General features: G+C 35.1%; 1 protein-coding gene across 1 annotated transcript in view; it reads left to right on the forward strand.

Annotated features, from left to right (window-relative positions):
* Positions 1-3,424: 3,424 nt before the first annotated feature.
* Positions 3,425-18,793, forward strand: part of LOC145680952 (beta-1,4-glucuronyltransferase 1-like) — a 30,690-nt gene continuing 15,321 nt past the window's right edge. The window contains exons 1-3 of the mRNA XM_081752164.1: positions 3,425-3,702; positions 8,427-9,660; positions 12,082-12,207. Coding sequence (XP_081608290.1) covers positions 8,569-9,660; positions 12,082-12,207 — 1,218 coding nt within the window. The 5' untranslated portion in view covers positions 3,425-3,702; positions 8,427-8,568. The remainder of the gene's footprint in view (positions 3,703-8,426; positions 9,661-12,081; positions 12,208-18,793) is intronic.

Here is an 18,793-nt window from a genome sequence, read left to right on the forward strand (position 1 = left end):
GTATCTGGGTAGGAAATTACATTTTGAAAACCGAAAATTTCGTGCCGCAACCCACTCCACACCCTATTCACCTAGTAGTGTTAAAGTGAAACGTTCCTCGTTGTATTCTGTGGTTGTTATTGTTGTTGTTACTGTAATTATTTTAAAGACAACAGTTTTATTATGAAGTTTCCTAAGTTACAATTATTACAAAGTACATGTACATCTACAATAAACTTCTAGTATATCTTTGTTGATCAATAAAATTACAAATCTTTGGAAGTTACATTTACCAAAAAAGTGTACAGTAATTTAAACTGTACCGTCATTATACTGAAAAAGTTACGAGACTGACATTTTCGGGAAACACGTAGTGGATAATACCAAATAGTCTACTTGCCAGACTTTGCCATTTTCAATAAGACTATCTTCGGGAAACTTCGGTAATCTTCGGAAAAGTTAGGTAATTTTCGGAAACCTTCGTGTGGAATTTTTGGAATCGGATAGAATTCTTGGAATTTGTGGTTCTCTGCATGTATATAAGAGATGCAAAGTTGCGTTGCGAGTCAGTATAAAAGAAGTTGTATGCTGAAGACGTTGCTGGTTGTACGTTGTGTGGTGCAATTAGCTTCAAGAGAATTTTATTATGGGAGATTGTAAATTACAATTATCGGAAAGTAGAGAAGTTTTTACCGATAAACTTAGAAGTACATCTACGGCAAACTGAAAAAGTTACGGGAACTTGATCATTATATTTAATAGTTATCGGAAAGTACTAGTGGAGTTGCCGATAAAACTTTCAACTGCATCGTCGGTAGACTATCAAAGTTATGGGACATTATAATTTTCAAGAGGAACTGCTGATAAAGTTTTAGCAATATCTTTGGTAACATTGTAATTTCGGAAACATTTAAGTGTATCTTTGAAAAATAAGAGACAATTTGATTATAGTGTTCTAACAAACAGTAATTGAAAACTAAAAGTGGGTAGAACGGGAGAACCGAAACGGGAGAACCCCGAGAAAACCCACGAGCACGGCGTTTGTCCGCCACAAAGCCCACACGGCTCGAGCTGGGATGAACCAGGAATCCCAAGCACCGGAGGTAAACGCTCTACCACTGAGCCACCGCTCCCACTTCTCCATGAGAGGTCTCAGATCTAACAACTATAAGTTCCTTTAGGAGGCACGATGGTTCAGTGGAAAACTATTCATTTACGGGCGTACTGTGGTGAGTTTGAGTCCCGATTCGAGTATTCAACAATTACATTATGGAAAAACCAGCATGTACCGTAGATCTCGAGTAATACACATTTATTTGATAGGGTACAATAGGAGAAATCAATATAAAAGAATAAAACTCACTTGAATTCTCCTAAATTGTTTGGAAAACTCTGTGTAAAAGACGAGGTTGCCCTCTTTCTGTTCAAGGATGCATATACTGGTAACCACTCGCCCGGGGCGAGTGGTTCATTGGTGCGGGCGAGTATATAATATCATACCTAAAGCCTATTATAGACGAACAAATATTCCATCATATATTGTATCAAATATTTAATCAAAGTCGAATTTGAACGTTGAGTTGAGTTGATTTTGAGTTTAACGTCCCGTTGAGCAGCGAGGCTATATGAGACGTGGACCTACTGATTAACGTGGAATCCGAACCACATGAGAGGAATTTGAACGTGTACGATACCAAGTTGTATGCAACTTTTGAGTTGGTTACAATATTTGATACAACTGTTCTAATTTAGAACTAGTTCTATTTCTATCCAACATTGTATCAAAGAAAACAAACGAAAATCGATATGCGGTGGCACTAAAATTGAGTATGTGGACACGGAAAGCAATTGACATTATTTTGATGCATACTAGCAGTAATCTGTTTTGTATAACTATAAAATTAAAGAATATTAGGGCTAAGTATCACAGGTGACTTCCCAAAATTGGTTTAGATTAATAATATTCCGTGAAAATAAAAAACAAACATTTTCGTTCACTTTTCTTGATTTAAATGATTTCTTAAGACGTTCTGATATGTTGTTACTTTGGCGCATGCTCAGATAATTGCGTATAGATTGACAATATGCATGCATATGATGTGCCTGGAATGATTATGTGCTATCTTATTATATGTTATTATTTTTTCACGAAATTCATTTGTAATGTCTTATAAATGCATTCGCAATTGATTTTTTTTAGCTTAGGAGGGAGTTGCATTCATGAGTGCAGATTGACTTTATGAGGACTTTCTTTAAGGTATAAATACGCGTCGGACGTATATCATTATAAAAAAGACTGCAGAAAAAGCAACTTACGTTAGGTGGCCATTGAAAGCAAGGATGATATTTAAAAGATTTAGAGCAAGAGGATAGCAGGTTACCCACGAGTTAGCACAGGGTTGGGTTCGCAAGAGGCAAGGCCATCAATGACTGAGGGTGGGCGCGTAAATGAGAATAGTCAGAAAAACACTTGATGTTGCATAAAATCACATAGGTTAGAGTACGTAATATTTTCACATTTCTAAATATAAATTAGTAGTTCCATACAATGTGAAAAATTCCTCCGGAATTTAATATCCTATAGAATCCTCTTTAATAGGTACTCTCTCATTTTAAATGTAAAACGTAACATTTTTATGACGGACTATTTATTCTTAATCTGTGCCCCAAAGTTACAAAAGTTACTCGAAAATTAACTGAATTGTATGAAATTTAAACATCGGATCAATAAATCAAATATAGATTCATACGTATTTACTGGACAAGAAAGGAAAGATGAAAATAAGATGTATTTGGTAATAGCAATAAAGGAAGGAAATGAGACAGAAGTAACTGTGAATTGTCATAAAACTACACACATACGTTTCAGCAACGTAACAATTGAATCAAGAAATATAAACAAATGAGCAAGGATATTCGTCTTTATATTTGGTCGTTTATAATGGGTGCGAAAGTTTTAGTCAACTTATTTGACCAAATTACCATTAAAGAAAAGTTTGATACAATATTTGATGGAAAACTATGACGATGTATAACAAGCTTAAGGTAAGTAAATGATTTTTATTGTGGTGTGTGGGCTAGTAGGTTTGTTTATTGGGCTAGTAAACCTTTGCTTATTTGCACCCCTGAATCGTTTAACTACTTGTATTAAAAACGGAATTAACATCTCGCTTTAGTCAAGCTCCTAATACAACGCTAAAAACGACTATAATTCCACAGAATATTTTACTATAAAAGAAGTACGTACATATGCTTTTATGCATGGGTCCGTACAATGAATCTGCACCAAATTCTGCGTACAGCAACGCAACGCGAAAATAGAGAGTAAAAAAAGAAAACTAGTATGCCGATTATCGGAGGTTTTGCGTTGCATTGACACAAATCAGTATAAATCGTGATTGATTAATTCTTACATTTATTCTTTACTTTCTAAGTAGTTCTATGAGCGAACTCCATTACCTGGCAGTACTGTTGAGAAAAATGAGAAGGAAATTTTTAGAGTATTCTGTGTGTGGAGGTTTCTGCTAGTGAATTTTCGGGGTCGGAATTGACAGTAATTGCACAAATCATAGACGTTAACAATAATTGTTTCCTAATGGTTGAAGTAAACATAAGTATTGGTGTGCATTCGTTCGTTCTTGTCATTGTTTAATTCCAGTAAATAATACGTGTGCGTGTAACAAGGAAAATTTGAAAATGGAATCGTCAATATTGACGAGACAAGTGAGTATTCTAGTATTCAAGAGTATAAGGGTTGTTTATGATGCATAACGAAAAAGTTTCGACTTTCAAGCATCAGTCCAATACCATAATGAAACCAGACGTGGTCACATGCGTGTAATTTGACAAGCTGTTATGAATGTTTCCGTAGAAGTATTCTACTTTCAAATTAATCGTTCATGTGTTGGCGCCGTTTTATTTTTACTCCGGTGGAGCATCCTGATAGCGGCCACTGTGATAGTCAAATTAACCTGTTTTCAACGTTGTAGTACTATTAATTACTAAGATTATATGGCCCCCAAGGGTCTATGTTTACTAGAAAGGGTCCAGCTCTTTTTTTTTTTTTTTTTTTTTTTTTAATCTTACAATTCTGGTAATTTCTCTTCACATTAGGTTAATTTATGTTATGTCAGTGTAGGGGTCTTTTCCAAAAAATGACAAAATTTTGCTTATTTCTACTAATATTAGGTTAGTTTAGGGTAGATTTCGTTACGTTAGGTTATGTCTAAGTACTTGCATCACCCATTTCTCCTGTAAATTTTGTGTTTTTTACGTGCTTCAGGACCCCTTGTGCTAAACATACTCCGACGTTCTGTTACTATCCTGACACATGCTCAAATTTTAACTGGATACTGATTGATAGTATGCGTGTAAACTGACGTACCCTTGAAATAATCACGTTATATCTTATTATATACATTTATTTTATCCGGAAATTCACTCAACGTCTTAGAAATTATTTTTTTGCGATAGGAGTTCCATTCATGCGTGCACGTTAACTTGACGAGGATTCCCCTTTACGGTATGAATACGCATCAGGACGTATGCCGTAGAACGTCTCTGAAAAAAAAAAAAAAAAAAAAAAAAAAAAAAAAAAACTAAATGGACACTACACAAAAAGGGTAAGAGTGCAGCAGAGGGGCCGCGTAGGGAGCAAGCGCGTCAAGGACAAAGAGTATGTGCATAAATGAGTATTGTGCAAAACACATTGGTTATCGCATAAAATTTTAGCATAATAATAAGTTAGAACACAAGTAATGGTTTTATACTTGTAAGTCTTTGCAAATATAACATACAGGTTTCTTCCATCGTGCAGAAATACTCTGCTAATAGAAATTAGTATGTTACACAGTCGTCTTTGATATTCAGCGTTTATTTTGACCCTAGTATAGCCCTTGTAATGGATTTACACTTACAAACAAGAAATACCGGTACTGGTTTCCTACATTATAAACGATTCCTCCAACAGTGGAATGTAATATCCTACACCATCTTTTTTCATATGTACGGCATTTTAACCATAAAATTGCCATTTTTATGACGGACTATTTTTAGTCAGTACCGTTATTTTAATATACCGTGACCTCAATTACTCCTGTTTTTCCCTTTCATTTGTGATTGTTGTTAAGAAATATTTCTTATATTTGTTTTTTTTTTTATTTTTTTTTTTCATTACATACACACGCATCTATTTTGACTGCGTAAAAGTAGTGCCTTTACATTGTTAAGTGTTGGAAGCTCCGCACTATTCCGATCTAACGAAAACGTTGAATCCTTACCTTATCACTGCAGTGGAAGATATAACTTCTTTCCTGTTCATTTCGTACTTCTCTTTTTCTTTCAGGTTACCCACCAGTACTATAATCAACCCCCCTTAAAGTATTACGTTAATAAACTTCAAGAGGAAGGTGATTAGGGGTGAAGCCCCTTAATAACATTTCGTTTCATTGATACATCAAGCTGTAACGAAAATGTTTCACTACTTAACGGGGGATTGGAGGCGAAACTCCAAATTTTAAAAGCTTTCTTTTCTTAAATGCACATTAGTTCCCTTTCCTTTTGTAACTATAGCTTTGTTAGTTTCGATTATTTACGTTTCGCTTCGATTTAAACATAACACACTCATTGCTTGTATTTCATGGAAAACGCAGTGGATGTCATGGGACGTCAAGACTTACAAAACGTCTGCGAAATTACTTCTTATTTGAGTAGTTTGTCATAGAAAGGGATAAGTATCTTGTCCCTACGATTTAGATTTCGCTCGTAAGGCGCGATGCCATATGGTCGGTATGCCAGATACTAATTTATGTCCTTGGGACGTGCATTTTGTCACTGGGATTTCTGTGGTACGTTTCTTGGTTCCTTGTGGAATAACCAAAAAATAACTTCACCGCATTAACGTATTGTCTCATTGAAGAACATCACACTTGCATTCATAAAGTAAATCTTAAACTTATTTGGTTAATATGCAGCTTCGGTTTCACTTCGGTATGCGCTTCCGCTCCTCTGAAACGTTGACACATTGTGCTCTGTTATCAATTTATCTAATATGCCCTAATACACGTTTTCATGTAGTCCACAATTTAAAGTTTGTGTTTCTTTCTTATTACACACCCTACACTGATGACTTTGATTGCCTTTTTTGTTAGTCTGATACTTAAATTTAATTTAATTCCATTTCGGGGCCGCTGTCTGCGGTACTTATTCCTTTTCTCTTCCCTTGGACTGGAATACGCTCCTAAATTACTTTTCCTTTTGTAAAAAATCCTGTAATGTTTATTTAACGTAGGTCTTTATATTGATAGAACTACTACCCGTACAGACTGAGAATACGGAAACATTTTCATATAACAATGAAACCCACAAATCTTCGTGAAAATAGTATCCTCATATCTTCTATACTCTTCTGTTAGCGCATACCAATACTTCACTTGGAACAGATAATGTTAAGTGTGTGTGTATGTAAGGGGGAGGGGGCAGAAATAATTATTGAGAATATACATTATATATCTAGATCAGGGCGCAAAATCTCAAAGTCATACGCACTCGCTAATCCAAAAATGATGGGCGCCAGTATCTCTCAATATACAAATTATGAGAGTTCCTCCCACGGCCTTTGGTTTGATAAAAAAAAAAAAAAAAAAAAAAAAGCTATTATATCAGGGCATAAAATTTCAAAATCAAACAATTTAATTCAAGATATAATCAATTTTGAAGTGGACAATTCATATATACGTTAAAAAATATCTTTCGATTGAGGGTGGGAAAGGATTGGCGAATTAGAACGTTGTGAAGACTTCACTTTCCATGTCCGTTCTGAAAACTTTACGTTTCGTGATTTCTCTCACTCAGTGACAATTATTTTCGTGCGAAAGAGAAACTGCTCAGTCCTGTGAGTTTAAGCAGGAACTATTCTTACTGAACAGTAATCGCCAGCTCTAAATTTCTAGTCGCCAATGGCGACCGGAACTTTTGCGTCCTGATCTAGATTCCTGGTCGAAGGATTGGTCGACGTGGCCCATTGGAATAAGCCGCTAGATCACCTGATTTATCACCATTGAACTTTTCCCGGTGATGTCATCTAAAGGCAATGGCATATGGCGAAAAGATTAGAAATCTGGATCATTTGGAGCGACGGACGCACGATGCATATGCACAAATCACACCTAAGACATTGTTCCGTGTCCGTGTTCGTACATGGTTATTACAGTTATGTTAAATCTGATTACACTATTGTAGCCCTGTTTCATATGTCACATGGCTCCCTCCCCATTTAAACTTTTTGATCGAGATTCAAAATGGCGGACAGCAAAATAAAGGCCGTTCAACCGACACGCACCATAAAGATTCCCCCATAGCCTAACGTGTCGCTACATTTACCAATTCCGGCTATCTACACTCGCTTTCATTTTATAAGGAGTCGTAAGGGACTTTTGACTTACCGTGTATAGTAAAATAGCGATGAGTTTCAAATCAATGACTTTACTTGTTAGAGAAAAGGGCTTTGAATCCATATTTGGTCAGTGATGGAAACGTTGATTTCTCACTTTTATCTTTAATTTTTCTGATGATTTTTTTTTAAAGAAAAGGAATTATGTAACCGAAATACGTTACCTACAGGAATTCAGCGACAAGCAAATCTATATAGTTTATTATTATTGAAAGCTCTTTCTGGCTCTTGTACCAACTCAATGACTTCCGTCGCAGTAAAGCAAAGAAGTATGTATTCCATACGTTTTGTCAATCAAAAAAGATTTTACAACCCGAAACGTATGTAAGCAGCAATAAACTGAATTTATAAGAAACGGCATGTTTGTCTTTCATGTGTGAATAAAGGATTAGCCATGAGAGGTCCAGAGAGGTACCATGTCCATACACAGGATGTCTATTGGTCACGAAATCAGAAAACGGTCATGAAAGTCAAGAAAAAGTCACGAAAGTTAGCTTTTGGGTAACGATTTTTTTTAAATATGTACAAATATAAGTACGGACTGAACAATTTTGTTCTATAAAACGTCAAAATTCACCACTAAAAATGTCTATGGTCAGCTTTAGACGCTACCGAACCGCAAGCAAAACATACATCTATCACATTCATGAAAATTCAGCCTAATTTGCACCCAGATTTGCTCTTGAGGATGGTAAGAAACTTTATGGTCTAATAAAGAAAAGGTCACGAAATTTCATTTTGGAATTTTACTAGCCACCCTGATACACTGTTCTCCAAAACACTTCATTCCGTGATTTGATAAGAAACGTTCAGTTCCGATACACAATCCCATATGGGAGCTCTGCAATATTCTAAAAGAAACGTTCTCTGAATTTTCTTGCTCTATTTTTGGATTCCTCTTTTGTCTTTGTTTAAATGTCTTCAATGATAAAATAATAAATCTTACTTCTATTTATTCATTTCTTTCTTTTTTTTTTTTTTTTTTTTTTAACTCTAGGTCATCCGTTATGCAAAGTGCTTCAGTGACAATGGAGACAAGACATTTGAACTGTACGTAATTTGTAATAATACTAACGTATTTTCGTGTAATAGAGGGAAGTGTAATCACATATGAATCAACCATTTTCATAGGAAATACAATGGATTTTAGATGTATGAAATTTGTATTTAAGCACTTCAAGAGAAAACTATGGTTCAAGTTGTTTCTGATACTTGGTTCTTTATTTATATTATCGGAAATAGGACTCTTTAAGTACAAAATAGATAATTCGTCGTATTACATATCATACAGTAATGAGTTTTCTCGTGCTATGGGTGATTCTGCTCGTAGCGATGATCTCCTCTTTGTTCATATAAAGGACAATAATGCTGACTCATTGTCTCAATTGATGAATTTCCTGAATGTAAGTGCCTGTAAGATTAATTTTAAAGATATTCCAATAAGCGAGAAAAAGGACAAAGAATGGATTTGGAATAAATTTAATGTCTCAGATAGTCCCCAGTTAGGAAAACAAGGACCGTTCCGAGTGATATACAATTTTGTCGAAGGAACGTGGAATGGTGATAAAGACAGTGTGACGTATGCTACACATGTTACACCAGAATATTTACATCATGTAGCTGAACTCGTTCAAAGATGGGATGGACCATTGAATGTTGCCATCTACAGCCCTGGCACTGACATAATCTTAGCGATAGCTGTTATATTACACATGTGTCGTTGTTTCGGAAATATGAATAAAGTGTCATTTCACTTAGTGTTTTCCATCTTTCATCCCCCAATACTTGACTGGTCAGTTCTTCCACAGTCATTTCTTCATCAAGTGTGTTTTCTGGTTATACCTAAGATGACCACATATCGGAAATCTTTCAATCTTACGTATCCTGTCAATGTCGCTAGAAATGTAGCGAGACTTAGTGCTAGAACTATGTATGTGATGGTCTCAGATGTTGAACTTCTACCTAGTAAGAATTTAGTGCCCGATTTTATGCAGCTAATAACACGTATTAAGAAAAGCAGGAAAGGTGTGCCCAACTTCAGTTTCGTCTTTGTGGTTCCTGTATTTGAAGTAGAAATGGGTGAAGCAATACCCTCTGATAAGGAATCCTTAGTGAAATTGTACAAAAAAGAGTTAGCAGTGTATTTTCATCGATGGGTTTGTGCGCATTGTCAGAAGTTCCCAGGCTTACCACGCTGGATACAGCGAACAGGAATCAAGGGTTTGCTCCAGGTTAGAAAATCTGTGTTCTGATTTATTTTATGCTTTGTGGCACGTGCTTGTAAAAAGAATCTGAATTTTTGTTAAATGATTATTGTTTTCAATCACAGCATTTAATGCATGTCGCAAAATGACGCTTACTAAGTAACATTTATTTTTATTATTATTATTGTTAATGTTCGTTTACGAATGTTCTTTTATGTAATCACATACAGTAGTGTTCAGTAAAATATGGACTTATTCGTGGTTTTCATAGTTATGTGACCAGATATTAAAGTTACAGGATTCTCCTAATGCATGATTCATGAGACTCTAAGTATTGCAGTGATCCCTATATTTATATCTATGTACTTGATGTAAGAATGTATTGAAGTACCTTCGCTGAGTGCGTTATCGAATAGTATTTGGTCTAGGAATTAATTCGTGCGGTTTTACAAAAGATGGCGTAACTAGCTTATTGTCCCATAGTTTCGTTGATCCAAACATGCGTTGAAAACTACTGTCATTGAGCATCTTGTTTAGTATATGTCAGTTGCTTGAAGCGGAAACAACAACATTTTTTCTTCAACTGAAAATGGCGCATTTTGTGCCTGATAAAGTGTTTTTGCGGGGAGTTATTCTTCATTGCTTTAACATGAAGAAAAGTGCTACCGCAAGTCATCATATTTTAGTGGAAGTGTTTGGTGACCATGCTCTAGCTGAGCGAACGTGTCAGAAGTGGTTTGCACGGTTTAAAGGTGGTGATTTCAGCTTGGAAGACCAAAAGCAATTTGGACAGCCAAAAGAATTTGAAGATAAAGAATTGAGAGCATTGCTTGATCAGGATTCGTGTCAAACGCAGGACGAACTTGCAGAAGCATTTGGAGTTGAGCAAACAACAGTTTCCAAACGTCTCAAAGCCATAGGAATGATTCAAAAGATGTCTTATTGGGTTTTACATGAATTGAAAAGAAAGACGTTGAAAGAAGAAAAACCGTTTGCGAATTGCTGCTTCAAAGACAGAAAAGGAAGGGATTTTTGCATCGAATTGTAACTGGTGATGAGAAGTGGATTCATTACGAGAATCCTAAACGAAAAAAGGCCTGGGTGAAGCAAGGTGAATCAGGTCCTTCACAACCGAAACGAGATATTCATTGTGCAAAGGTTATGCTGTATATATGGTGGGATTTGAAACGTGTGGTGTACTATGAACTTCTGAAACTTGGTGAAACTATTAAAGGACACCGCTATCGACAACAACTAATGCGTTTGAAGCAAGCTCTGGCCTGAAAACGACCAGAATGGAATAACAGGCATAATAAACTTATTTATCAAGATGATAACGCTCGACCACATGTCGCAAAACCGGTCAAAACCTATTTGGAAAATGTCGGATGGAAAGTGTTACTCCACCCGCGATATTCACCAGACACTGCTCCGTCTGACTACTACTTGATCGATTGCATGAATAACGATTTGATTGGACAGCGGTTCACTTCTTCAGAAAATATCGAAAAATGGATCTTTGATTAGATTGCGTCAAAAGATGAGGAATTCTTTCGACACGGAATCCGTAAATTGCCTGAAAGATGAGAGAAAGTAGTGGCTAGCGATGGACAATATTTTTGTTAATGTATTCATTTACTTTGTTTTTGAAATAAAGCTTCAATTTTTATTAAAAACCGCACGAATTAATTCCTAGACCAAATAGAAATAGCACAAATCAGGATTTCTTTGTTTTCATTTACATAGTGTGTTTCCGTTTCTTCGCTCTTTGTATTTCTGTGCTTCCCGGCTTTTTTTATCAATTTATTTCCTGTTTTTTCCCGTTTTCTAATGTAGTGTTGAGAAAGAAAGCTTTTACCTTGCGTAGTGTGTATTAAATTTCCATAATTTTCTTGTCATTCATCATACATATGCCGAAAAAAATCGTACTTTTTGTTTCTGTAATGTAACAGTTGAAAGCATCTCGAGTGTAATATCTCTTTTCCCGTTTATTTTAGTTTTTATCCGTTTGAGTAAAAGAAAATACCTGTTCCTTGTTTCATTTATAACAAGTTGTATGAATTATTTCCTCCGTCGTCTGTGCATTAAATTTGGTATTTTAATCCTGCATAAGTTTTAATTTTCTACAGTAGTGTTATTAGTATTACGTTTATGCTATAACTGTAAATAAGAAAACCATTTGATACAGTGTTTGACTCTAATGAAAGATAGAAGTTGCCATGTATGACGTATTCAAAATTGTATTACAGGATATATAGTTTAAATTAGATATAGGATATGCATATTCAGGCATTTCTAAATAAACTAGATATTAGACACTTTTTTATACATTAGTAATGAAGAGTTTAATCTAGTAGCTGAAAGTTAAAAAAAAAAAAAAAAGTTGATAAGTTATCTATATAATCATACATTGAACAAAGAGACAAATATATTCTTCCATTTTCGTAGCCTTTCCTTGCTGTCAAGAGGGAGTATCCTTATCATCGTTGGGAACCGATTTTCATTGGAACGAACAATGAGCCCCTGTACAGTGAGCAACTTACTTGGGAAGGTCTGCAGGATAAAATGACACAAGTAAGTTCAATGTTAAAAAAGAAAAGAAAAACTATACTAAAATCATACTAGTAATGTACCAGTTTCTGAACAAAGAAAATAATGTGATGATATATTTTTTAGTAAAATGCTTCCTTTATTTCATTAAAAAGAAGCAAAGTATGAGTGAAAAAAGTTTAATTTAAATATTTTGAATTTTATTGAACGACTTGAATTATCACCCCCCCCCCCCAAAAAAAAAAGTAATATATATTTTAATTAGTTTTTTTTTAAGCCGAAAGGAAACAAAATTCTCTGCAACCGTATAGATGTGTTCGATTAGTATTGTTTGTTAAAAGTATAATAGTATCTTGTTTAGTAATAAAATATAATTCCCTTACCTCATTTAAAAAAAGTAAAGTGTGATTTCATTTATATTGACGAATGGAGAAAGCAACCGATTTTTATCTTACTATTTCCTTTATAGGTGCGAATTATATGATACACAAAGAGTGGAAGAGTACATGGGTGGACTGGGACTCAAACCCAGGATCTTTGGCGTACATTATGTACTTTTTTACTCTTTTCGTATCAGTTTTATTTAATTATTTTGAATTTATTGAATAACATATTATACAACCGAGGATTTTTATTACTTTGTTTTTGAAGTCGAAAGGACGACAAAATTCCATGTAACTCATAAATATGTTTTATTATTATTATTATTTTCGTTAAATATATACTATTATTATTTTCCGTTTCTTTTGTCATGTAAAATTTCTCGATCTGACCATGTATCGAAAAGGAAACAATTTCGACTCCAAGATTTCCCGCAAAGATACAGCAGGCATCTAATACATACATACATACATTTACATACAAATTCAACTCTCAAATAAAACAAAAGATAGGATTTGGAAGAATATCTTTTGCAGGGCGTCACCAGTAATAACGACAAAGCAACTAAATCAAGCTTTTAATAAACATTGGAAGGAATAATGGTTACAGATTGACTTTTGTAAAAAATGTTACATTATGACATTTTACTTAGCTCACAGCGGACAGTATTAAGACAAATGATGATACTGAAAATTGAATAGATATGCCATTATTGTATTCAGTTTCATACAAATTACATACTGTTTTAGAAAAGCATAACTTTAACATAGCTTTACTGTCTTCAAACAACAGAGAGAATAAATGGGTTATAAAATTTTCTTCCTTAATCCGTTGTATTCCGTAGATGTCTATGAAGTCGAGAAATGTAGGAAATTATTTAATTTTATAAATTTATATAACTTTAAATAATATTAGAAATGAACTTAGCAGAACATTAGATTTAGTTCTTGCAAATATAAATGATATTAAAGTAACATGTGAATCCCAACCTTTAGTACCTGAAGATGCTCATCACCTTGAATTGCTTATTGATTTTCGCTATAGTAAGAGAACCCGTACTAAAAGTGTACTTAGTAAATTAGATTATAACTTTTATAAAGTTAATTTTTAGCAGTTATATAGGGAACTGGCATCTGCTAACTGGGAAACGGTAGCTAATAGTTCTATGGTGGACGAGGTGATGCTATCAAGCGGCTTAGGCCTCGAACCTCCCCAGGACCTGACAAAATCCCAACCATATATAATTAAGGGATAATGATATAATCCCACCATTTACTTAAATACCCATTGCAGGCCATATTTACTAAGTCACTAGTTAGTTCTCACTTCCCAACAAGCTGGAAAGTTGCTGATATCTGTCCAATTCCTAAAGCCAGTAGAAATAATACTGATGTAAAAAGTTATAGACCAATAGCTATAATCTCTGCACCTGCTAAAATATTTGAAATTGTTATTCAGACAGAAATATATTCCCCTGTCTCCTATTACTTCGCAAAGTCAGCATGGTTTTCTACCCAGAAAACTAACAGTAATTAATCTTACTGAGTTCACTCACTTATTAGCAAGAGAAACTGTTAATAAAAATCAAGTTGACACAATTTACACAGGCTTTTGATGTTATTAACCACGATATTCTTCTTAGCAAACTTAATTTTTCTCTTACCCTACGTAAATTTTAATTGTCATGTCTTCGTGAACGCAGACATGGTATTCGCTACAAAGATGTCCTGACCACCGGATTTTTAGTTCATTCAGGTGTTCCACAAGACTCGAACTTAGGACCTTTGCTTTTCCTCTTACATATTAATGACTTAACTGAAGTAATTAGGTCACAAAAACTGTTATATGCAGATAATTTAAAAATTTACCGTGTCATGCACTCAGAAAGAGACTGCATTAATTTGCAAAATGACATCAACGTACTTCATGAATGGTTTGAAATTAATAAGCTACCACTAAACATTCGAGAAGCAGTGTAATATCTTATAAAAGAAAAAGAAATTACTTGGAACTTGAGTATCATGTTACATACCACTGCAAAGAGTTGACCAAATAACTGATCTTGGCATATCAATAAGATCAAATTTCTCGTTTGATATTCACCTAAATCGAATTGTAAATGAGGCTTACAGAAATCTCGGATTTGTAGTGAGACTTGGAAGTGAATTCAAGAACACTAATGTTCTTACAATTCTATATGCTGCTTATGTACGTACCAAACTGGAATATGCATCCATAATATGGAATCCTAGTGCGCAAAAATATACGCACCAATTAGAAGCAATTTAATCAAAATTTTTTCGCTACTTAATATATAAAGACACGGGGATTTGTCCTCGATATGAGAAATATCTAGAATTTCTACTAAGCTATTCAGTGTATTCTCTTGAAGCAAGAAGAGCTAATTTCCTTCTGTTTTTTGCATAAACTTACACACAATGATATAGATTCGCCAATTATTGTCCAAAATGTCCCTTCATGTTCCGAACAAGAAAATGAACTCGCGGCTGCAATCATTTCATGAACCACCACAGCGTACTAATGCATTAAGTATATCGCCTATTAGGAGAACATGTAAAATATATAATAATGTCCGAGGTGCCTTCCATTTCAACTCAGGCAAAAAAATATAAAATTGTACCATCACCATCTCAGATATTGTTGAAACTTTTTTTTATAGCAACTAGACATGTTTTTAAGAGACCCATATTTTTTTGTTTTGTCGAAAAAAAAATTCCCGCCATGTAATGGGCCATCAAAGACGGGGAGTACAATTTATGAATTGTGGAAGACATGGAAAATGGTCAACTTCGGAGCCTCACCATTCGCCTATGGAGACAGGTAGAGTTATAATTCTTGTTGTGGTATGTACATAGGGATATAAATAAACTATATTTTATTGTAGTTTGGTTTGCGCATGCGTATCTTTTTGTACATAAATTAACAAATGAACGTCAATTTATCTGAAAATTCGAAGTTTGCGAATTTTTTTCGAGCACTTTCGGTTCGAATTTTAAAATTCTGTTTTCGCGGTTGGTAAGACCTAGCTACCCGCTTTCCGAAAAAAATTTTGTATCGCTTCTGTGTGCAACCGTTTTGTCGCAAAAAAATCGAGAAATTGTAAAATTTTCAAAAATCGCCATTTTTGGGCGCCATTTTCTCGAAAACACCATTTTTTAAAATTCTGAAATTTTGTCAGATGGTTCAACTTTACATGAATAATAAACACACCAAATACCATTCTCGACCAATGCTTCGTGAATTAACTGCTGCCTTTTAAAGTTAGCGAAGTTTCGTTAACTTTGATGTCACAGTTAGCAACACTGGGAACAATAAAAGTGCAATGATTTGATGATGTTTCTGATTCACATTCATTAAATGAAGAATAAAAGGTTTTCTTGACTGTTTTGTTCATTATTTTGATCAAGAAGGCTCTCTGAAATAGTAAAATGAGCCTCCCCCTACTCCTCCGTTTTCTTAAACCGAAATAATCTGAGGTGGAAATTACGATTACGAAACGCACAAATTTCAAGTTCACTTACTTAAAATGGTCTTCGGAAACAAAATTTCACTTATTTTTTTAATTTTTTACGTGGACCAATCATTTGCTTGGTTTGTGTTTTCTTCGCTAATAGCATGTAACCGTGAAGGTGCTCCAATAGGTGTTGGCTCACTCACAACTCGTCCAGGAGTGGATCTAGGGGAAAGAAACTTTTTTTGTTTTATATATAAATATAACTGATCTCAGAGTTTGGAGCTCTTAAAAGTAGCTCTAAGTAGCAGTATTACGCCCCCCCCCTTCCAGAAGTCCGTCCTGGATCCGCCCCTGCGTAGCACATTGTCGATAGTCACAAATGCTGAAGGTCCATGTGGAAGCATAACAGCACTTCAACTTCACGTAATTCATGATTTATTCATAATATTTCTGCTACACACCACTGGTTATCATACATATATGATGTTACAAAAGTTCCTTTTTGCAGATTTCTTAAATCTACACTTTGAATTGCAGAAGTTCGATTTGGGGGAAGCATGAAGTTAGTTCATGGTGACCCGTTACTGCCATAAAAACTTCGCCATTTTCCGAAAGCCAAAGATAACTTCGTTGAATACCAGTTACCGGTCGCATACTTTCCCTTTTTTTCTTCCGGAAGTCGTCGAATTCAGTTCCAGGCAACAGAACGAGAGTAATACCCGGAGTTTGTACTTGCACTATACTCACGAATTCTTCTGCGGCTTTAGTGGGGGCGCGGTGGCTCAGTGGTAGAGCGTTCACCTCCGGTGCTTGGGGTCCCTGGTTCGATCCCAGATCGCGCCGTGTGGGATTTGTGGTGGACAAACACTGTGCTCGTGGGTTTTCTCGGGGTTATCCCGTTTCCTCCCACTTTCTGCATTCCACCATTTCATTCATTTCTCATAATCACCGTCTCCTTTAGCCTAACCAGGATAAGTGTTGGACGTGAAACAAAGATTTCATTTCATTTTTTTTCTTCTGCGGTTTTAACACTGAGTATCTGTATTTGCCTAAGATTATGCCGCGTTGCCACATTCTTTACACCTCCCCCCCCCCCCCCTCAATAACGTCGCAGAGATCCTTGCATGGCCGGTTTCACTGCAAAACCACTGCTTTATCGGACTTGTCTGCATCTCGAACATCTGAAAGCGATTTTTAAAGTGGGATGCAGCACCATCAGAAATCACTGACACGGTTTGGGAAATTGTAGACACTTATTTTCTCGTATTCAAACCTTTTTCTATAAAATATATTTTCGTTTTTCTTCGAGTATTTTTAGAATTTTGTCTATGGCTATGAGTACATGAGCCGAATCGTGTGTTTTATCGTCGTTTATTACAACAAAACTGTCAGTTGATTCATATTCCGGTGATAACTCTGAATTTCACTTTGCAGAATAACAGTCCAGTTTTCAGCGAAGTCCACATGAAGTAAAATAGAATTTGTATCTTGAAATTTTATACGGTGCTTTTCGGTAGCAATTAGTTCTCTTTGGATTTTCTTGATGTAGTCATGAATTACAGTTAAACCAGCAATGTACGATACGAAAACAGAAAGTGGCATAGTTTTTTTTAACGAGATTATTGTTTTCCCATATGGCATACCTAACACTTTCATTTTCATCAGGATCAACAATTAAAGACTTCAAACTTATTCCTTCCACTCCAGGACATTCACCACATTCTTGAAGAAGACAGTTGTCATTTTCTAGGATCATACTACTAAAGGAAATAGGTCACTCATGACAGCTTCAATACAGACTGCACCTTTGATTCAGTGGCAGGTTGCGGACTGAGCCACTTTAGTCGAATACTGTAAAATTCCGAGTGACCCATTCTTATGTTGGGATTGTTCTGTTTAAAAAGTCAGTAAATTTCTTTGGAACGCGTAAGAAAACGTTTCGATTTTTTAAACTTGTTGTCCTTTTTCGATCACTAATGACACCGCACTTAATTGAGACTTTGTTTGGAGCATTCCAAATCATCACTGAGGTAATAGTTCAGGCTTTGTGTAGATCATCAGAATTTATTGGATGGCCATTTCAAGTAAACTTAAAATTTATGTGTTTCGTAATCGTAATTTCCACCTCAGATTATTTCGGTTTAAGAAAACGGAGGAGTAGGGGGAGGCTCATTTTACTATTTCAGAGAGCCTTCTTGATCAAAATAATGAACAAAACAGTCAAGAAAACCTTTTATTCTTCATTTAATGAATGTGAATCAGAAACATCATCAAATCATTGCACTTTTATTGTTCCCAGTGTTGCTAACTGTGACATCAAAGTTAACGAAACTTCGCTAACTTTAAAAGGCTGCAGTTAATTCATGAAGCATTGGTCGAGAATGGTATTTGGTGTGTTTATTGTTCATGTAAAGTTGAACCATCTGACAAAATTTCAGAATTTTAAAAAATGGTGTTTTCGAGAAAATGGCGCCCAAAAATGGCGATTTTTGAAAATTTTACAATTTCTCGAATTTTTTGCGACAAAACGGTTGCACACAGAAGCGATACAAAATTTTTTTCGGAAAGCGGGTAGCTAGGTCTTACCAACCGCGAAAACAGAATTTTAAAATTCGAACCGAAAGTGCTCGAAAAAAATTCGCAAACTTCGAATTTTTAGATAAATTGACGTTCATTTGTTAATTTATGTACAAAAAGATACGCATGCGCAAACCAAACTACAATAAAATATAGTTTATTTATATCCCTATGTAC

This window comes from Thermobia domestica, chromosome 3 (assembly GCF_964235325.1).
Source record: "Thermobia domestica chromosome 3, izTheDome1.hap1.1, whole genome shotgun sequence".
In the NCBI taxonomy this organism is placed as follows: domain Eukaryota; kingdom Metazoa; phylum Arthropoda; class Insecta; order Zygentoma; family Lepismatidae; genus Thermobia; species Thermobia domestica.